Source organism: Thermobia domestica, chromosome 11 (assembly GCF_964235325.1).
Source record: "Thermobia domestica chromosome 11, izTheDome1.hap1.1, whole genome shotgun sequence".
NCBI classification, from domain to species: domain Eukaryota; kingdom Metazoa; phylum Arthropoda; class Insecta; order Zygentoma; family Lepismatidae; genus Thermobia; species Thermobia domestica.
In genome coordinates this window covers 19,568,020-19,591,996 of record NC_137464.1, presented here as the reverse complement: position 1 = coordinate 19,591,996, position 23,977 = coordinate 19,568,020, and the positions used below count along the sequence as shown (strand labels likewise).

At 35.1% G+C, this 23,977-nt stretch overlaps 1 protein-coding gene across 1 annotated transcript; it reads right to left on the bottom strand.

The window, feature by feature from the left end:
• Positions 1-3,076: 3,076 nt before the first annotated feature.
• On the bottom strand, positions 3,077-23,977 carry LOC145663956 (RRP15-like protein). Its single transcript, XM_081730188.1, has 5 exons — positions 23,824-23,977; positions 17,954-18,363; positions 15,541-15,626; positions 10,717-10,912; positions 3,077-3,286 (listed from the first exon to the last, which is right to left on the bottom strand). Exons 2-5 carry the CDS (start codon positions 18,326-18,328, stop codon positions 3,128-3,130), a joined length of 816 nt encoding a protein of 271 aa, XP_081586314.1. The 5' UTR covers positions 18,329-18,363; positions 23,824-23,977; the 3' UTR covers positions 3,077-3,127.

Genomic DNA, 23,977 nt, shown 5'->3' with positions numbered 1-23,977 from the left:
TGATTCTTCCAATCTTATTTTCGTACATTCTTAAATACACCCATTCGCAGTTCTTACTGTTGATGAAATTCCAACTCCTTATTCGATCTGCATCAACCATCATTGGGTCCGATTTCTCACCTACCTGTCACGGAACATAGCCCATCACAACAGTACATTCAACCGCACTTTCTGTGTATTCTCGAAATTCTTTGCCAGATTATTTCGTGTCCTTCAGAACAAAGTGGAAAGATATTTCCATTACAATCATAACCGTGAAATGTACCCCTACCTCGGTCACTTTCAACAACCCAACCCTTTTCTTCTTCCTCAGTTTCTCACGTTTATTTTTACTTTTACTATTGTTAGACTTATCTTCGTTTTAAATCTACATTATTTTCTATTTATAATTACTATTATGTTCTTTTATTATTTCTTATATTTATGTTGATTCATATTTTCTGCATATACATTATTATTCAATATCATCATATATATATAATGATACCATAAGTTTTATACCATAAGTCCATACCATAAGTTTTTATTTCCAACTCACTCAACTCCTTTAACTTTCAACCTGGAAACATTATCACGTGATTCTGGACGCTATATTGGCTTCGGCCTTGACGTTCCTTGCTTATCTGTTCTTGAACACTTCTTTTCTACCAATTCCTACCGCTTCCTGTGTGATAAAGCTGCAACGAAAGTCCTTACATTTTTCCTTTTAATTAGATGTTTGGTCAGTAATTCATAAACACAAATCCAAATTAGAAATAATGTAAGTAAAAGGTTAATAGTTACCGCAAGAAACAAACATCACTAGGAAGTACTTTCGAAGAACATCATCTTCATCTTCAGCCTAGGTACACTTCAAAAAGGATTTAAACATAGGAAAGAAATTATGGATAGGTAAAAATGGTTAAAAAGAATTTTAAAAAAAACGAAGCGAAAATCTAATGATGTAGTTTAGAAAGAAAGAAATGTTTCTTGCGGTGACTATTAGGCTTTTACTTATATTATTTCTAATTATTATCACCGCTCGCAATACAGTGATAACAAATCCAATTATCACTCTAAAGAGAGACAAAAGGAGATGCATGACATAGGTGACTGGTCGCTAAACTTATAAAGCTTCTGACCAACCATACCGTTTTCAAAGCCTACTGTGAGCTACCACCCAAAAGAACTATCAACTTAAAAACTTACATTTGTTTATTGTCTACCGCGATCTACCGAATATGTTAACGCGATCTACCGAAAATGTTTTCGCCAACTACTAACTTGCGATCGACGGTTTGGCGATCACTGACGTAAGTTATTAAAGGTGAACTGTTTGTCTCACTTCCACTCCATTTTCCTAAAATGATACGGATTATTGATATTTCATTGTACGAAGCAAGAGATTTAGCTGGGACGAACAACAGATCTAAAGATGGGTGAACATCGTCCCAAGAACTCTAACTACCCATTTCCAATGTGCAACTAGGGTGTAGTGGAGCCTATTTCATGTAATTAATGACGAATAAAACTCTTTTTGTTAAATAGAAAAGACCTTGAAAGACTACAATTAGTATTTGTTCGCAGAAGACAACACTTTCATATTATCCAGATTAAAAAGAGTTTTGTTCATGTATTCCTGTGCTATTCCTAGTGTTGTGTTGTAAAATTTCCGGAAATTTTGAATCTGTTGATAAAAAACAGTTTTTTCCGATTTTTTGTGGAAAATTGGGGAAAGAACAAAAATCTTTGTACTAGCTTAATTTTACTAAAAATGGAACCATTTTTTAATTTTTTTTTTTCACAAGCGTAAAGAATGTAAGTTGACAAATTTCAATATTGCGAATATTAAAAAAATTTGAAAATAAAACTGTTGCAATTACTCTTGAAAATTAATAGTCTACTCTCGTGTCCTTTAAGTGTTTTTATTCGCTTATTCGTGGATGTGCATTATATTACAGAACTTTGACAGTTACATACAAGTCTACCATCGTGAAGCGTTTCTGTTGCAACAAGTAGGGTTCTTAAATGAAACAGTTCTTAATATGCTCTTTGATCTGGTGAAGTATTGTTATTTTAACCAAATTACTTCCTAAAAGAAAGAGCAATAGGAAAATTTCACTAATACTCATGTAATAAAACTTATAATTACTATTATTTAATATTCTAATATAGACTATTTATATAAATTTTATGTAGAAAATCCTGTACAAAAACAAATACCTCTTTTCTAGTGCAACAAATTATCTGTAATAATAACGAAATATTTCTAATGGGTCCAAAATTTCCGGAAATTTTACAAGCACAAAGAAGATATCTCTATAAATTATATATTTGATTTTAACATATTAACTAAAATGATTCTGGCCTCGTCATTTTAACACTTCCCTGCCATCAAGCGGGAACTTCATAAGATTGCTTAAGATAATTTAAATGCGTTTATATTAATTAATATAACTAGGATTATATTTTAGTTTCTTTTGTAGTCATAACTTCATTATATCATGATGCTAACTTTAAAGTGTTTGGATAAACGATGCACATCCAAAATTTTCCTATTCTAATACAAGAAATGTAAGGACTCAATGATCTTAGCTGTAAACTAGTAAATATAAAATAGATTTCATTTTAAAAAGCATAATATAGTAAAATATTCGAAATTTTTTTTTCAAACTTTCCTTTTTTAAGCTCGGAAAAAACTGAAAAAACACAGTTTTTTAACTTAATTTTTTTTGTCTTCACAACACTAACTATTTAATAGTAATACGAAATTATGAAAGAAAAATAATTTTTAACAGTCAGAAACTCAAATCGTAGGTCACTACAATACTTATTCTCATTTCACTCATTTAATCTAAAGGTTTACGTCAAAACCCACCACAAAGGCAACAGTGTTTGCTCTCCATTATATAATCTACGTAAATGTTCTTCTCTACAATTTCGTATGGACTTATATCTATCGAAAAGAGAGAGAGTACCATGTAAATGAGAATTTTAAGAAACATTCATATCTAATAACGAAGTCTCTATTTGTCTTTAAAATACATATATATTAACTCGAACACTTTAACATAAAATGAAATGAGAAATGACTGTGTATTTTAAAAATTAAATAACATTTATTAATGCACATCAGTTGATTAACAGATCACGTATCATCTGAACTATCACTAACGGAATCACTGTTTGAGTCTGTTTCCTGTTTCATATCCGCATCTTCATCCACTTTGTCCCAATCCTTAAAACGTGCACCCATCATGAAGTCGTTTCGCAACACATTCCATTTACTTGATTCTTCTTCCTCTTTCTGTGAAAAATAAATTAATAAAATAATTATTTAACATTAAATTTCCTTTAGAATACCGTGTAATACATACTAAATCTCAGCAAGAATACTTGTCTAAATATAATATTTTATTTATTTGTTTTCATATGAAATGCCAAATTGAAGTGATTACAAAGTAGTATACACGGACCAGCCAAAATATTTATGACTACCTCTTCGGCTAGTAGAACGGCAGCAATGTGGTTTGGCATAGAAGCAATGAGGCCTTGGTGGGTGGCTGAAGGCGTGGATCTAAGTCACTTAATTCCTGTAAATTCCGTAGAAGAGGGGAGGGGGAATCGGATCGGACGTTGCATAATATCTCGAAGATGTTCAATTGCATTAAGATTGGGTGAGTTACGAGTTACTGCAACAATTAAGGTTCAACATTGTGCTCTTCGAACCTCTGTAGCACAACACTAGTCTTGTGACAAGTAGCGTTGCCTGCTGAAAGAAGCCATTTCCAGATGAAAATATAGCCCACATGAATGGGTGTACATGGTCAGGAATGACCTTCCGATAGCTAGGAGCCATCATAGTGCCCTCCACACGCACTGTCGGCTCCATAGATGAGCATGTGAAGGTTCTCCAAGTCATAATGTTGCAATCACTGGCATGTCTTTGTTCTACTGTGCACCTCTTGGGCAGCTGTTCCCCTGAAAGACAATTGATTCTGACCTGACCATCGATGTGATGAAAACTGTATCGTTAATTCTTCGGATCATGCAACGTTCTGCTTGTTCGGTGGCCTAATGACGATGAGCACGTGCCCATTCCAGTCGTAATCGGCAATACCGTACGGTTAACGTAAGTACACGTGCAGGAAGTCGGCTGCGGAGTCCATATCTACTAGTGTACGGTAAACTGTGTACTCAGACATGCTGCTAATTCTGCTACAACTTGTGTTTTATTCTACTGCACCAAGTCTTCGATGTCTCACATTTTTAATGAAGTGTGGCCCACCATTTCTTGTCGGTTTCACCATCCTTATCCCGCCTTTGGAAGACACCAACCACGCCAGCCCGCGAGCGAGCGATATATCGCCAGTTTTTCCCATTCTAAGCACAAATATCACACTGACTGATCAAATGCGATTCCTGCCACTATCGGACGAGTGGTTCTACTATGCTCGTGCCTCTTACGTCAGTCCAATGACTTCGTTCAAAAAGTAGCAGGTGGTCATAATGCTTTGACTGGAGAAGTGTATTTCAAAATGTTTGAATTGAAATGCTTACACACTATAGACTTGTAGTTTATCGAATACGGATACTACCTGGGTAAATTAGAAGCAAATGGCTGTCTTTTCATAAGGCTGTCTCCGATTAACTTTTGAAATTACGCCCTTCATTATATCGTTACTTACAACAATACTGAATATGCGTATCCACTCTCAGTACTTTAGTGCAATGAAAATTAATGTATTTATGCCAACAATGCATGAAAGGCTCTAGGGCAGGGAACAAGATAATTCTATTCCTGTTATTTTTCTTGAAGCATGTGGGGAGTTTTTAATATATCATATATATGTAGTAGTTGTCCCTATCCAATCCGACCTCAAGTTCAGTCTCCCTTGTTTGAGGTTCAGGTTTGATGAAAATGTACACATCTAAACGGTACATACATTGTTGGCACAAATACACTTCATGTTTGTTGTATCGAAGTACAGAAAATGACTCACTAAATGTTTCATAATAGTATTGTACTTCACAATGCTGAACATAACACTACAAAAAGTGATCAAAAACAGAGACTTTCAAAATATGAGCATGAGAATAACGAAGAAAAGCAGCTGGATGGAATAGGAAGTAATAGTAAAGTACTGGGGGGAAATACGCAAAAGGAGAACGACAGATAATTTAGAAAAAGAAAAAGCTAATCTGTTTTGGAGATTGTTTAACAAGAAACAGTGTTCTGTGAGGATGTCCGTACGTATAGTGGAAGGAAAAAGGAGGAGGGTAAGAACAGGGTGGCCCAAAAGTTGGTATACAGCACCGTACTGATCTGTATATGCCATTTTATACAGTTTCTTATTATTATTCATACAAATATTGACTTAATTTCTTTTTTTGTTTGTTCTTAACTTCTTTTCACTTACATCCTAATCTCGGAACAGACAGAAGAAAATAAAATTCATATTTTAATAAATTAAAATGTCATTCTTTATCAATGCAGGGCTGTATACCTACTTTTGGGCCACCCTCTATCTGTATATATATTAGCATATTGATTTAAGTGGGAGAGTATTCTTCTTTTCTTCTTCAAGTCTTATGTATACTTCCGTCCGTAATAAAGCTTCCCAGCATAAATTTGGAACTTAAACAAAACCATCCTAGGGTCATTCCACCGAAAAGCATTCCCACACATGGATTCTATAACTACTGTAAAAAAATTCTGGTCCTTTGTATTCATGTTCGTACTTGTCTCTGATAGATAATGGTGTTATTTTAAATATCAGATTCCTTTTCATATGCCCATTACGGTATTGTTTCCAACATGGTGCGTACCGTGGGAAAATTAATATTGAAGCGAAATGCATTGTCTTAAAAATGAAAAATGCTACAGATACGTAACTAATATCACTCACAGGTAATACAGACATCTAATGTAATTTTACAAACATTTATCCATCACACTTCCATGTATTTCAAGTTTATGCATTAGGCCGGGTGCATACTGACCAGAGGAAAAGCAGCCCAGCTGAGGAAGAGGGAGGCAGGAGGATGCGGAAAGAAGAAAGAAGAGAGAGAGAGAGAGAGAGAGAGAGAGTCCTTTGTCTAGTATGTGCTCGAATGAATATGTGGTACGAGGCTCTGCTCACAGTACTGAACACCGGATCGGCTATTCTGACTCCTGGTCAATATAGGCCGACCTTAGCCTAAGCCAAAACACCATGAAAAGAATTGAATCTAGAACTTCATATGTTGACGTAGTATTATTCACCCCATGTGTATAGGTATATAAAGTACGAAAGTTTAAAGACGAATCATTGTCCTTTTAGGGGTGTCAAAAAGTGAAAATGAAATGATTTTTTTAATTTAACGTACCACGATTATACCCGTTAGGCTAATGGTGACTGGTGATTAAGGCAAGTGAACGATGATGGAAGAATCAGCAGAATGATAATGTGGGAGGAAACTGGAGTACCCCGAAAAAACCCACGGACACGATAAGTGGTGTCATATATGGTTACATATGGTATTTTGCCAAGTGAGTGAGTGCGCACACATAAGAATAAGTGTGCAAAATATCAGAATTTGCAAATAGCAACTACTATCGGTTGTTTTTAGTAGAATGATCTCCAGTTAGCATGCACACCACCAGATAAAAGCCAGGTACGTGACTGTTAAAATAAGTGACCAGATACCGGTAAGTAATCTTCCACTCGTACAATTTGAACGTAACAGGAAAAGTTTGTAGTAGATGTAGTGGATGGAAAGTGTTTCCATATTTCGTTAGTAGCCGTTTTAATAATGTAGAAGAAAAGTGTGTAAATTAATTTGTCTGTGAGCTTGTTGTCGATTATTATTGGGTGAATAAATAAGGAATTATTAGAGTAAAATGATTAATTATTATTCTTCCAGCTCTTTTCAACTAACTATACTGGAGGGTTATGTCCAAAATATGTTCGGTGTATTCCTGGTTCTGTCTCTTTGTATTACTATCATATGGTATTATATGAAAGTGTCTAAAGTTATCAACTGGCGACGATGCATGGTGAAATCGAACCAAAATAGAAAACAGTCTAATTCAAGTAGTTTGGTAGAGAAACAACAAATGGTAAATAGAAGTAATATATGTTGGATACAATTATTTTGCAACAACATTCCGTTGAAATTTGAGGTTGATACAGGAGCTGCTGCCATAGTAGTGCCAATTAGCATATATTACAAATATTTTAGCGATCTTCAATTAGAAATTTCAGATATTCATTTAAAGGCAGCGGAAGGCTCATCTTTAATTGTGGAAGGCCAAATCACAGTATTAGTGCGGAAAGATACATTTGCTCAGAAGATGATTATGGTGATTGTCACAGATAAGTTAAATCATCCTATTATGGGGAGGCCATGGATTGATGTCATGTTTAAAAATTGGAGAGAATTGTTTCAAAAACCGGTAGACAATACGGTTCTTAATATGAATTATACAATGCTGAATGATAATAGGAGTACATTAAGGCAGAAATTTTCGAACGTATTCTCGGATTCTGTTAGTCAGCCAATTGCAGGATTCAAGTGTCAGATTCCAGTTAGGCCGGATGCCATTCCGATATTTAGAAAATATTACCAATTACCGTATACTATTGCTGACCAAGTGAAGAAGGATGTCGAAGTTTTAGTCAAACAGGGAATCTGGAAACCTGTATCTTACTCCGATTGGGCTACTCCAATGGTAGTGGTGAAGAAAAAGAATGGAGAATTTAGATTATGTATAGACTATAAGGTGACGTTAAACAAGGTATTAGAAAAGATGGTTTATCCACTTCCTAAACCAGAAGATATTTTTAACAATTTGCTGGGAATGACCGCTTTTACGGTAATTGATTTACGGATGGCGTATCAACAAATATTGGTTGATGATCGATCTAAACCTTTTCTTACAGTTAATACGCCTTGGGGACTTTTTCAGCCACAACGGTTACCATTTGGATTGACGTGCAGTCCCCATATATTTCAGAGAGTAATAGAGCAAATTTTAAAAGATTTTCCGGGTGTATTTGCATTTCTAGATGACATCTTAATAGCTGGGCATGATAGAGAAGAGTGTTTTGAACGCACTAATAATGTGCTAAAACGTTTACAAGAGTATCACGTTAAAGTACGTTTGGATAAATGTCAATTTTTACAACCCAAGATTGAATATCTTGGACATACGATTTCTCCAAGGGGTATTTTTCCGATGGTGAAACATCAACAGGCAATTTTAAAATGTGAAACACCAAAAGACGTGTCTCAATTAAAAGCGTATTTAGGTATGTTAAACTTCTTTCACAAGCATTTGCCAAATTTTTCTTTAAAACTGCCTCACTTATTTGAATTATTAAAAAAGAAACTGAGATGGGTTTGGACAAATGTGCATGATAAAGAATTCCAATTATCAAAAGACATGCTAAGGAAAGCAAAATGGAACAACCTTTTGACAAATCAGCTGAAGTCGTTCTCATCACTGATAGTAGTGCGTACGGAGTTGGAGCTCAACTTTGTAACAGGAAACAAGGAAAACTGCATACTGTAGCTTGCGCATCAGCAACCTTAACTGATGCTGAGAAAAATTACAGTCAATTTGAAAAGGAGACCCTAGCAATAATATTCGCTGTTAAAAAGTTCCATAAATATCTATTTGGTAGACCTTTTGAGATTCAAACGGATTCCCTACCAGCATAACTGATTTTTGGAGAAAAAACATGCATACCAACTTTAGCTTCACCCCGCTTACAAAGGTGGACATTACTCTTACTTAATTATGACTATGTGATAAATTATTCCAAACATGTGGAAGTGGCAGATTGTTTGTCTCGGTTGCCATTGTCAGAAGAAGTGGGAGATTGGGAAATATCTCAAAATTTTGTTACTAATATCACAGTTGATCCACCCTTGTTCGCCAGGATTTGCAAGGAAACGACTCTGGATTCTACGATTAATCAGATAAAGAACTGGTTGCTTCATGGTTGGCCTTCAAGATTGCCATCTACAGGTAATGTGAAGGAATTAAAAGCTTATTATCGTCGACGTCATGAGTTATATGTGCAACAACAGTGTCTCTTTTGGGGTCATAAACTGGTAATACCGGCGTCTTTAAGATCTATGATATTACAAATATTACATGAAGGACATTTAGGTGCACAAAACATGAAGGCTGAGGCAAGGTCACATTATTGGTGGCCTTCGTTGGATGAGGACATAGATCTCGTAGTTCAAACATGTACTTCTTGTCAGGCTCTACACAATAAAGCACCACAACAGAAATATATATCATGGAGAGACTCAATACATCCTTGGCAACGAATCCATCTAGATTTCTTCGAGTTGGCTGGAAGAAAATTTCTTTTGTTAGTAGATTCGATGTCAAAATGGATAGAAGTATGGCAAATGAACTCTACTAATACTTCAGAAACGATTACAAAGTTGAACACTTGTTTCAATAAATTTGGTTGGCCTCAAGTCATGGTAACGGATAATGGTCCGCCCTTCTGTGGTAAGGACTTCAAGGACTATTGGCTAAAAAGGGGAGTGAAGATACTGAATTCTCCTCCGTGGCATCCCCAGAGCAATGGTCTAGCGGAAAGAACGGTGCAAACCGTAAAGGGTTTGATGAAAAAGAAGTTAATGGAAAAGGGACTTTCTGTGTGTTCCTCTTCACAGTTGTTAAGGATCTTGGAAGACATAGTATATGGACTTAGGTTCACACGATCGGAAAAGTTGCATAATTCACCCGCCGGTTTACTCTTCCGATATGAACCACGTACCCGGTATAATATCACGTATAAGACTGTAGGAAAGGCAAAGATGACCAGAATACTAGCAAAGACAACGGTGTTTACAACCAGAACCAATACAGTACAGGTCAATTAGTATGGGTCTTAAATAACCCTTGCCACTTCCCAAAATTTGTACCAGGAAGAATTATTCGATGTATAGGTAACTCTTTGTATGAAGTGTAGGTAGAAAACAAGTGTAGAAGGGTACATGTACACCACTTACGTTGTCGAAGACAGAAATCAAAGAACATTGAAGTGTCTCGTAATGACTTACCAGTGAATAACCGGACAAGTGAAAATGTAAAAATACCAACGGCGGTAAATAGGTCTCCTGATAATTTTTGGTGGTATATGGAAACTGAAAACTTGCCCAATAATCTTGGTCCACCATTATTATCAGAAAAACAGGAGGAGGATGAAACGTCATTACGTCGCTCCGAGCGGCAGCGAAATGTCCAGATAGATATACGCCTGAATAAAAAAAAAAAAAGAGGAGGAGAATATTGTAGTGGATGGAAAGTGTTTCCATATTTCGTTAGTAGCCGTTTTAATAATGTAGAAGAAAAGTGTGTAAATTAATTTGTCTGTGAGTTTGTTGTCGATTATTATTCGGTGAATAAATAAGGAATTATTAGAGTAAAATGATTAATTATTATTCTTCCAGCTCTTTTCAACTAACTATACTGGAGGGTTATGTCCAAAATATGTTCGGTGTATTCCTGGTTCTGTCTCTTTGTATTACTATCATATGGTATTATATGAAAGTGTCTAAAGTTATCAGTAGATAACTACTGTAGCTGAACTCTTCTAAAATCCACAAATGTAACTATCATTTTAAGTACATCAAATCATTCTATATTCAAACAGAAAGAATTTTAATTACCATGTGTATTTATAATTTGAAATACACTTGAAAATAATAATAATAGCACAATACCTTTACTTCTTTAACCTCTTCCGTGTCGTCAACTCGAATACTTTTCGTAGGACCCATTAATATATCTAAAAATCGCCTTTTATCCACCGTCTTCAAAACTTTTTCCCTCTTACGCTCTGAGGAGCCAGCACTTTCCAGTTTTGTGTCAATGTCTTTCCGCTGGACATTAACTGCATTGAACAGTTGAACCACTCCTCTGGAAACAAGAACATAATAAATCATTCAGTTTTTGATCCAGAAATCTTTTGACATTACACACATGAACACATAGGGAAAAAAAAGTTGTAATTAAATACCACTACAAAAGGTAAACTGACTCATGATTATAACCGTTAACTTAAACTCAGGAATGCGTCTACATATATATTAATGCCGAAATTTTCAGTGAGAACCTCACATCTTCGTCAGCAGTTTATTAATTTATTTTTACATAAACACAAACTGCTATTTTAATCCACACACATATAATAAGTGACTGGAAAGGAACATTAACGTGTTTGAAGCTATTGTACGAGGGTCATCCAGAAAGTAAAGAACGTTGTGGCATGGTTAAATAAAGCACAAAACTTTATTTACAAAGCCGCAGGACCTTACTCTACTTTTCTATGTAATCATCATAGTTGTCAAGACACTTGTTATACCATGGGACCAATTTTTCAATACCAATATTATACTCATCTGCCGCAAAAGATTTGAACCAGGCTGTCACTGCTTGCTTGAGTAACCAAGATGCACTGTCACTACTTCATGTAGGAGCGATGGTAAAATTTGTGGAAAAGATTCGTGTAACGTGCTCAAAGTGAAACGCCTTAATTTTTTCTTCGACTTTTGCCTTCAGTTCCTCCGTAACAAGTGATGGTCTCCCACTCCGATCTTTATCATGCACTGCCGTCTGGACTTTGTGGTGGACAAACACCGTTCCCGTGGGTTTTCTCGGGGTTCTCCCATTTCCTCCCACTATTTTATTCATTTCTCATCTTCACCGTCTCCTGTAGCCTAACCGGCATAATCGTGGGACGTAAAACTTAAAAGATTTCATTTCATTTCATCATGCACTCTGGTCCTTCCTTGATTAAACATAATGTACCATTTCCTCACTGATGACTTGTTCATTGCACTATTACCATAAACATTCTTTATTTGCTTATAAATTTCAATAGGCTTAACTTTTTGCGAGTTGAGAAAACAAATTACACTCTTCACATTTGGCGGGATTTTCGATTGGCCCCGCCATTTTGAATCGCTGGAAAAAAAAAGTAGCGTAGCCGAACAGCATTGAGGCTCGGCTCACACTGAGGTAAAGGGAGGTGCTAACTGACGCGCGCGCGATCGCAGTGGTGACGGTGGGGGTCGGCGCCGCGCCTCGTTCTTTACTTTCTGGACGGCCCTCGTATTAGTAAGAATTTTTGGTTACTAGTACGCGTCCTTTTTACCCATCGTACTTACATACCTGGACTCCTTTTTAATAACTATCAGATAATTCTGTAATTTGTATAATGTTTATTAGTTGTTATGTTTGTCCAAAGGTAATTCATTTTCTGAGCACTTTCCTTTCTGAAAGAACACAAGGAACTTCATCTGCTGCCTTCTCTTTTCAGGATTTACATTATTCTTCAATATTTCAGGGAAAAAAGTAATAATAACTGGGATTTCCTCATTTTGGAATATCTTCCAGTCATGATAACTTAGAGTGGTTTTCAGAATATGATTGGTCAATGATAGTTTTCAAAAGACAAGTACTATGGCATTCTGAGAAAACCTTTTCATTTCATGCGAGAAAACAGAATGTGCTTCATTTTTTTTTCTAGAACTTTTCTTGTTTTTCATGCTACTTCAAGCTCAGTATTATGTAACTTTTGATATGAACTTCGAAATTTTGTCTGATTAAGTTTTCAACAGACTTTAAACTAAACTCACTAACAGGAAGCAACCTAACAAACCCTTCAAAAGGGTGCAAGCTCTTCCTAAAGTACGTAAATTAATGCCTCTTTTTCCTGAAACAATTTTAAATGTTTCTCAAATGATGATGCATGTAGTCAAAAACGCAACTGGCTAAGAGTTCGCAAAGAATAACCTTTTATGAACTACAGCATCCCTTTACATCGATCGTTTTGACTTAACTTTGGTCTAGTTTGGGAAGCTCTGAGATAAGGGATTTATTTTAATTTCTGGTCACTAAGTTATAGATTTTTAAAGATTTGCAGGGGAGATTTTCATAGGAAAAAAGGAAAGGAAAAGGTGAGAAAAAGACAATACAGTTGCTATTTCCCCTCGCCTGTAAGTGAAAGCAAGTGAATTGGAACACTTTAGGCCCTCTGTGTACGAAGTTCTGAATTTTATTCGTTACTGTTTTATTAAAGCGCTGTATAGTAATATGAAAGCTTGAGAATTATGGGATTCTAGTTGTTGGCCGAACACTGTAGTTTGGGTCATTGTATAACCGAATTATGGCCATTTTAGCCCGTTAAATAATTCAGTGTATTTTATTCCAAATTATGTTGTAATAAATTGTTGAAATGGATTAGTATTGCTACTTCACATACCCAGTTTAGTAAATCCCCGATGTAGTATAATATAGTGGCAATTATCTAGTTTGAAAGCCGCAGTGAGTCATGCTGCAATATGAATATGGATTCAGGATGGTACTTACGATTTCATTGCTTTACCAATCTGGGTACGTTAATATCACATTAAAATAACTGAAAACCGTTCTACTACCCTATGACTGGAGAATTATCTCCGAATGATGCCTTGCGCGTGATCCCAGCTTGGATGCTTCCTAGGCTACGGATTACGATTGTTTCACTCTGGTGTGGAATTTCCTCATCTACGTTAGTTTATGGTAACGGCTAACACTTTCGAGCCTCTCAGGGCGAACACAACAGTTGAAGAGTTTTGGATGACCCAAGAATATCGTCTTCTGCGCTCTCCGTTGAGACACTATCGGAACTGCGTATTTTACCTACCTTCAGAGATATTACCTGCCCATTTGCTTGACTATCAATCATTAGGACTAATACTCATTATCAATACCATCATTACCTGCTTAATTATTTCAAGGACGGATGGAGGACTGGAGATCCGGTGTTCCAGTGCTGTTGCCTGGCCTGAGGACTCAGCCCGCTGAAGAAAAAACAGCTATGCTCAATAATGCACAACCCTGAATGTGACTGTCCCGTAACAGCTGAACTGTAGCAGAAGGAAACGGACTGTCCGTTATATTAGGTACCATCCCGGCATTAGCCTGGTATGAATGAGAAGCGCCCATTTCCCTTAGGATGAGTGGCCTGAAAAGGCTTTCCAATCCCCACCTAGCATCAAACCTGGGATCACTTGCACCAAAACAAGTAGTAATAACAGGAGACGAAAGGGAAAGACAGGGATTTGAAGACAGATTAAGGGAATAAAATGCATACAAATAGAGGCAAAAAGGTGCTGGAAAATTATCTCTATTTCCAATCGGAAGCAACATTTGACATCTTTGGTACTTTCGGAGAGCTGGTGTTCGCTCTAAAATGAAACAAATTCGCACTTACAAATCCTAATCCTTTTTCCGCAGCTGAGATTAAGTCATACACAGTGTTTTAACAAAAATGCAGGGTAAACCCCATTAACATATAACTTATATATATTTATTCCTGACTGAAAAGTAGAATTTATTTTTAAAAGTGTGACCTTTCCTACTTAAAAGGAAAGACCCAGTGAAGTCCGGAATTATGCACACGATTACGAAGAAATTCGTACGAGATACAGAGGTAGGTTATTTATTGACTTGCTATGTATCTTATAGCACCCATCAGAAAATATTCAAAGTAATTGTTTTTCTTGTGTTCTAACACCAAAATGTGAAAAATCACACAATCACTATTTAAAAAGACACGAGGACATTGACAGCTTCTTCCTTTACTAGAAGTGTTATCAGCAAATTTTCTATAAAACATTCTTAATATTGATCATTCAAAATAATTACCGAACACTCGTCTCCTCCGTCGTGACGAATCACATGACCAAAAAAAAAAATCATCTAAAAGAATACACCCAACAGAAAATAAACATACACAATCCTTTCCACCTTCCACGTTAAAATTCCCAATATAAAAGTAGTTGAACCTGCGTTCTCTACACAGTGCATCATGAGCATGAATCTCCTTGTCATTCCTCATAACATCTATACATGTCCCTTTACAGACATAAGTGAAGGACATGTTGATAAAAATCGGCAAGGGATATCATAAAGAGGAGATTTCTGATTACTTTTTCAATATCTCGCAACGTTTGCAAGATCTGAGCCTACTTCCGGCTGGAGTTTCTAATTCATGTACGATCAGTGTTCGTAGTATGTAATAAGCAAATATATTACACACACAATTAATTATAATGTCAGTGATATATATATATATATATATATATATATATATATATATGGTATTCATTGGGCAAAACACTCCAAACAATAAAGATTCATCTTAGACTGGAGAAATGGTTATCCTTCGTTTTTCATTATCATTTGGTCATGAAAGAAACGCCCGAGAGATATACTAATCCTGTATGCAAGTGTGTGGTGTACGATATGATATTTTACTTTTAAAAAAAAATCAATAATTTCAGTGTACCCTTAAAAATGTAAGAAACAAATAACGGTCTTAAAAAAAAAAAAAAAAATTAGAACTGTTCAATCAACACAAAATTTGCAAACGAATTTGCCAAAACATATATAAATCTAGCATTTTAATATATAGTCCTGTATTGCCTGTGCCTCCCATTTAGAAAAAAAATAATTTGATTAACATAATATTGCACACAAACTCTCAGTCAAAAACTTACTTGGTTGCTATTCGAACTAACACCTTTTCTCTGTCTCTGTCCAAAATACTTGGCTTTATTCTACCTATCCGCTCCCATTCCTTTTTCTGTAAACAAAATACACAAACATATTAACAATACAATTTAAGTTATTATAGTGCATTAATCATACGTTTAATCATAGTAGCCATAAAAGATTCAGCCAAAAGAAAAGTTGAAGTGCCTTAATTATACTCACTATATACCTTGTATGTAAGAAAATGTACTTTCAATATTTTTTTCGGCTCAAAATCGTCAACCTCGATTACGATGACAGCAAGAGATCGTTCTGAAGATTTTGGGCGGAAGTAGGTAATCAAGATACAGTTACCTGAAATCCTGTATGTTACTACTGTATTGAGTAAAATCTAAAAACAAAACAACTGGACAGTTTAATTCATTTTTAAAATTACTTTAAATTAAAATTTCAGCAATACAAAACTTTTAACATTGAGTGTACATTCTCAGATGAACTTTTGTAAACCATCATATTCACTTCGTCATTGTAAATTAACCAATAAAGGTAGACTAGTGTTTCTTTCTTTCCACATCGCATTTCTTTCTGCTTTGCAAGAGTTTCTAAGTTAAATAAACGCTAGCATCAATGTCCTATTTGAACAAAACTACAAGAAACACGTCTCAACGTGGTAGTCGTAATGAATTTCTTACAAGTGTAACATCGAAGAAAATAACAGCCACCAATTCGAGACAACTTCTCTCCCGACACTTGGGTCATAGGAAAAGAGGTTTATCGCCACAGAAGCAATCCACAATAAGGTGTCCTGACGATCATCCAGATATTTACTATTCATCGCCCCTGGCAGTTTTGGCGGGATTCCAATCCAGACGTAAATTTCATCAGTTTTCATCAATTTCCAGCCAGGAAGCGGGAAGACATAGAGGAGAATTCATTCGTCATCCTAAAGAACAACAACACCAGCAAGTACCAGAAATATTGAGACTAGTGCTCATTCCTATTCTTTTGTTAATTCTTAGCTTTCCTCCCTCTTTTACCTTCTACCTAACTAGTCTTTCTTTTGTCAATCAAAATCTGTTGACTTTAATTTATGCTAAACATAACTTCCTATTTTATAAGTTTCATGAAAGGCATCAGATCTCATCCCCTTCTACCATCCTTTTGTTTAAGTAATTCATAATAATATAGCTTTAAGTTAGTATCTAAATCTGACCTGATAGTACTGATGTCCGCATCGGCTCATACTAAAGACAGCACCTGCACACTACGCTTTACTATAAAATTCATGATCCAGATTAGCACCATTTTACAAAATTGGTGCTTAGGTATTCAGTGTTTATAAAACCATAAGTGTTGTTAATTTGTTCATACAACTGATTAAAAATAAAAATGCACACTTGTACAAACGAACTAATAACATTAGCTTGTGGATATATGACTGTAATATTAATATATATCTTTATCTATCTATCTTTGAAAGTAAAAGCTCAGGTCATTCATAGAAATACTAGAACTCAAATGAATGCATTCAATATCGTTGTTCTTATAGATGGGTTCAACTTGAGATAATAGCTACCGATATTTCTTCTAACACCAAATAATCTATACAGGTGGAGACTCATGTTCGATCTGTAGCCCTGCCACTCTTTGACTTTCCTTGAATCTACTTACAAACGATTTAGTGTCAAAAAGAATAGTTTCCTCTATTGGTAATATTATATCTAATTCAATCGTCATGTAGGCCCTTACTAATAATATAAGCAGTATGGAAAAGGATTGGATACTATAATGGTTACCGTCTCGGAAGGGTATACCGGACATTCGCATTCAAATTCTTGACCCAACCTCACTTTTTAACTCATTAAATCTATCTATAGATGACTCGGTGTTAAAAAGAATATTGGTTGTTTCTCATATGTATAGACCAGGGTTCTCAAACTTTTCCACTAATGGGATAATATATTTCATATAGAGACTATAAATATACCAGTACCAAAGCTACTCTATAAAAGCATGACTGCTTTGTCCTACGGCTGAAATTGTATACCTATTGATTTATTGTAACTAAGTAACTAAATTTTAACTTTTAAAATGCAAATATGTGTATTGAACGATAAGACTACTCTTTCAATCTACTTAATGAATTGTTTGTTAAAATTAATCAATTTTTAAAATAATAAAATTACGTTAAGTGAACACATATTCTTGATTATTGTCAAGTTCTCGATTTTTATCTTGCGAATGGATGTACACCCGAACAAATAAATATATAAAGAAATTTTGGTAATAAAATAAAATTTTAAAAATAAATAAATGAACTCGCTAATTAATAATATTAAACTATTGTATTTGTTTCTAACAATGTCTGAACTCCTTGTTTTAGAGACCTAGAATCTAATCTACCAATAAGAAACTTACCTTTAACCTTCTGTCAAGTTCTTCAGCGGTAGGTTTCTTTTTTGTTTCAACTACAACTGGTTCTTCTTTGATTTTGATTTTGCTTTTATCTTCGCCTTCTATTTCAAACCCCGGATCCTCCTCTTTCTTCTCTATTTGAACTTTACTCAATGTCTTTGCTTTTGCCAGCACCAATGTTTTCTTTCTCTTCGGTTTTTTCGTCCTTAAAATTTTTGCCATTGCATCGGCCCATCCAGCATTTCCCTGAGAATTGTCCCCACTCTGTTCACTTTCACTAGCGTCACCACCAGACACAACACCTTCATCTCCACTAGAATCTTCACTACTAGTCATGTTAGCTTCTTCTGTCAATTTCTTCTTTTTTGCACGATTCATCACTGCCTCACACTATTGAAAGAGCAACTTTTACTCTGAAAAGGAAACATAATGTTCATTAAATAACAATACTTATCATACAGAAGGCTGAGTCGCGTATATGTGACCAACTGTTACCCATTCTCAAAGCTAATCAATCGACACGGCAATCTGAAGCTTAGTTACAGATGTTTGTCTCTGAGTACTGCTGCATTAACAACATTGTATGCTGTATGTTGTATGTATAATAGCTATGAAAGTGAATCGGTTTTAGGAAGAATACCTTGTGCGGCCATGTCGGATATTTCCGCTTATAACTTAAAAAAAAAAAACAGCGCACAAAAATTACGGACATACAACAAGAATGTGTGATATGAAGAATATATAGCGGCTACAACAAGAATTTAAGGAATGATTGAAAAAAAAATCAAAAGATTGCGATCTTGGCCAATAAATAGTTTTTGGATCAGGGGCCACAAAATTTTGAACGGCCCCTAAATCGAGTTTTTCGTAAGAAAATTTTTGATTGAAATATATTGGATCTTTTTGATTCAAAAATCGCTGCAGATTCCTCCAGTCACCTAGTCTAGACTAAAGTTTTGATAAACATGTCAGTAGGTGATACGAGATGTATTTGCTATATCCAATGTATATACAAGCAACAGATACATGTTTTTTTGAAATCTTCATTGCGGGTAGTCACATTGGACCGTAAACGAGTTGACCAGTACAAGGACACAATGTTACTTCTCGCACAAGGGCAAGTTTCAGTGACGCAACATCAGAATGTAGTCTACAATAGATATTGTTCCCCAACTTTGTTGTTTTTGTGTGTTGTGGTTTGTTTCCCTTTTCCTGAAACAAAATGGACAATGAATAAAGAAAAGAAATGGCAATGATGACAACCCGTTCCGGTTTTAATTTTCAGATACCGGATAAGACGGACCTGAGCCAAATTAAAAAAAAAAAAAAATCTCCAACTTGGACTATATATCATAACCCATGGGGTGGGGTGGGGCTGCCAGACGGCCATTCGTTTGCCGTTAGGAGTCTTTCATTGCAACGCCATTCTAAAAGTACAATGACTTCTTTGCCTGTGCTCCTTCATACGAAAAATCTGCATGGCATATCGCCGTATCCACCGAACATGTTCAAACTTTATCAAATGTTATGGCTAACAAAACTTTAACTGTTGAACTGAAAGTAAACGATACAGCTCAGAAATAAGTTGTGAAGAACAGGAAAACGCTATAATCCATTACTGAGGGTTTTTTTTTTTTTTTTTTTTTTTAATATATATATATAATGTATGACTTATCTTTGAGAGGGAATGATTCAATTCCTTTAATTTTTATATTCTCCAATTTAGGTTGGATTCTGGCGATGGTTTATTAAAACTGCACTTTGAGACTGCTGCTGAAAACGCCTCAACTCCCGGTATCAACAGCTTGTATCAACTCCCGGTAATATTTTATTCAAAAATTTTATAAAACCTAAGATTATCTTCCAAGTACTACACAGTGATGTCAGAGAAGACAGTTGATATTGTGGGTGTAGAGCAACTACTGACAGGAATTCGTATTATAACTCCAGTGAGAAAATGACATGCAAAGACTTCATAAGATTCATCCCATTATATGAATTCAATGCCGAATACATTGCAAAAACAATTCTGAATGCTATTGAGGAGACCGGTTCATCCCAACTTCTTGGACTGGGATGTGATGGTTCTTCTCTCATGGCAGGGTGTAGTAATGCAGTGTAAAGCATTATTAGGAGGGAAAAAAAAAAAAAAAAAGCTTTTTTAAATACCATTGCGCTTCACATAAGCTAAACCTTGTTAACAAATTGTGTTCCGTTTCCAACATATAAAACACCGTCGATACTGTTAAAGGAATCACTGTATTCTTTCGTGAAATCCCACTGAAAAAAAAAATCTTACTCCTAGCATCTCATTCCTTTCAGATACTCGATGAACTTCTAAATACAGTAGTATAAGAATTAATATTTTCTGAACACTTCGTACAAATAATGCGTGCATTAGAAGAATTATCCATGAATTCCACTGTTTCCCATATAAGAGGCAATATTTATTGCCTTTTCTGTATAGGATCTACAGGAATTTCATAGTCTCATTGGTAATTATCAGTCATTATTCTTCCTGTCTTGAGTCAGTGGCGCAAATTTAGCAGGAAACTCGATTGAACTTAATGGCAGCCAGTCTCATATTAGTGAGTTGACTGTCATTTTCAAAAATCACAGAGTAAACGCAGAAGCAACTTTTCAAGCGATTTTCGAAATATGCAACAGTGTAGCAAAGGAACTTGATGTTCACTTAACTGTTCCCAGAAGTTACTAAAGAATAGATTTTCTGAGGATAATAGTTCACGTTTCTGTTCGTATTACATCCATGCGAGATGAGAAATCTAAGCCTCAGTTCTTAGAAGATGGAAGAATTAAGCTGAACATAGAAGATAGAAAATTTCATTTTTCAGGCAGAATCCTGGTTTGATTTACGGCGACATAGAAATCTGGACAGTGACAATTTAGCAAAACTCACTCTTTTCGACTTGTTGAACCAGTCTACATTTTACCCACCAATAAAGGAGGCAATATATATTTCTAGTACACTTCCTGTTTCAAGTTGAAAGAAGTTTCAGTGCATTAAGACGTGTTAAAATTCGATTCAGATCCATTATGGCTGAAGAAACATTGAAAGGATTATGCATGATCAGTCTTCCTCGAGAAATTCCATAAAAGAACAAAACAGAATTTACATGTCTTTGAGAAAGAAGGAGAAACAAGACGTACAAAAAGTAATGCATATCAAGTAATGATTGGTTATCCATGTGCTATGTGAATTTTGTTTTGTTTAGGTGGGGATAATATTTCTTAGAGTAATTTATATGAAGCAGATATCGTGTATTCATTAATAAACATATGAGTTTGAAAACAGTCAATATCAAACAAACTTGAACAATACGCAAAATTTCTGCATTAGTACTTCATTAACTGTGAATCATACAATGAATGATAATGAATACAAATTTAATCTGAATTATACGTGTAAATTGTGTAAAAGTAGGGTAATCTTCGTGTTGAAATTCATGCTGTATGTTGTATCATTAGAGATGATTTTTATTTTTATTTTTCTATTTTGTAGAAGTGCCTTTTTTGTTTAAGTTAGTGTAGTTTAAATTTGTTTCTGTGTATTTTTAATTCGTGATGCTGTTTGTTTGGGAAAGTTCTAGAATACTGGCCTCTCATATAGGTTAGTAGCAAGCTTGTTTCCTTTCTTTAGCAAATCCTAACATTTAATTTACAGTAGTGCTGAGCGAGCGTTAGCGAGTGAAGGCAGGTTAGAGCACTACAGGGCACGTTGTTTTCTGTGTCTATTAGAGCTTCATTGATCTCAGGATTTTATTCTCCAATTGGCCAAATTGTTCACAACACCTGCTGAGGAACTTGAACACGCTATAACAGGGAATAATCACCTATATTTTAGGTATATTACTTCCATCATCGGTGTGTTCCAGTTGCTTAGGAGGTATTGTGAGTGACTTAGTCACTGTTCCGATGAATCGATTCGTTTTTGGGAACTGAAATTGTGGGAACCGGTTCAGATGAATCGGTTCCTGTCACTGCCTTGCCCAAGAGTTTTTGTGGGTTTTATCAATATATATTGAGCTGAGGCTAAAAACAGCACCGTATGTCAATTTCATGACTCTGGGCTTTAGTTTTACTGAGAAAAGAACTGTCGTCAAGTCGAGTCTGCATCCTGCAGACGCTACTAAATATTCACGGTTGAAAATTCACCTTCTTGTACCTCATAGAAGCATTTTAGGATTGAAGAAGCGGTGCAGGTTATTACTAAGAGACAAAAAAATGAATAACAATAAGATCTACAAATGTGCCACCATATTTCTTTTTTTCCCCTATATACTTCTAGGGCTCAAATTTGGTCACAAATACGGAACATATATATCCTGAATAATCTCTCGACCCCACACATATTTATCGCTATTTTATTGGTGGCTGAATACAATCTAGTATAAATGGGGGAATGTTTAGATGGAGGAACCAGAAATAGGTATTTAAAAAAAAAAAAAAGAAATGCAATAGGAACTATATGTGCACTTATGCCCAAAATGATTGTCGCATATCTATAACTGTCTTCTTGTAAGAATATAATTTGATAATGATTTTGCAGGGTACTTTTAATACTGATACTACGTGTATAATCGGGAAACGTATATTTGTGGTAAATTTCATAGGAAAAGAATTATAAATACGAAAATTACAATGAGTAAAACAAAATGTTGCTAAATGGACATGAAACTTTTATTTTCGTTTTTTGTTCTTATTTACTGCTCTTTCGACATGAAATTTGGCACATACATGTCTTTGCCGATTATATACATAATTATTAACATTACATACGATTATTAACATTATAAGAAATACTGGGCGAATTCGTTAACAAATTATAGGGGTATGTTTAGTACAAGGGGTCCAAAAGCACGTAAATAAACACAAAATTTACAGGAGAAATGAGTGATGCAAGTAATTAGACGTAACCAAATCTAACCTAACCTAACATAAACTAACGTAAGCTAACCTGAACTAAACTAAACTAACGTAATATTAGTAGAAATAAGCGAAATTCTATCATTTTTTGGAAAATTATGCGGGACACCTACACTAATATAACATAAACTAAACTAACCTAACGTAACCTAAACTAGCCTAACCTAACTCACACTAACCAACCCTACCCTAAACTAACCGAATGTGAACAGAAATTACCAAAATTGTATCATTTTTTTAGAGAAAAGAGCTGGACCCCTTCTGCTAAACATAGGCCAAATTATATTCCTACAACAACATATTTATAGACATGCGACAATAATTTTGGACATGAGTGTACATACCGGAAGCGCACATAAGCAAATATGAATACAATGACGCAAGTAGTTAGCCTAACCGGTGCCTAACCTAACCTAATATTAACAGAAATTAGCGAAATTGTAACATTTGTTTCGAAAAAAAACAAAAAAAAACTGGCTTCCTTCAACTAAACATAGGCCTTTTACTCGGGCTTCGAACATTAACAGCTTTTATCTATATATTTTCAAACATTTACCCTGTACAACTATTTCCAGGATAGCTTATCTTAGCCAATACAGGAAAATCCTATGTAGATCAATTGGTCATTATACATTATAAGCTATACCCACGGATATAGTATAGTATATTAATTCTAACCAATCACTGCTCTTCAACATAAATACCGTCTCCTTTAGCCTAGCCGACATAACCGTGGAACGAAAAACTCAAAGATTTCATTTCATTTTATTCAACATAAACAGCCCCTTGTACTATTAATGTTTAGTACACGAGAACATTTCAACGTTACAAGACTATTTTATGTTTTGTCTATACAGCACTGAAAGAGGCAATCTAAAAATATGTTAATGTAAAATATTCGTTGTATTCTTTACGTATTTCATACATACCACTTATCAATACGATAATTGCTGTTAAAAACACTACTAATATACATTAACAACAAGGATCAATGCCATGCTTCGCAGTTCATACGAGCGAAATTCATTCGTCATTTGTTAAACTATTGAATTAACTAACAACCCGTGAAGGATTAGATAAAGT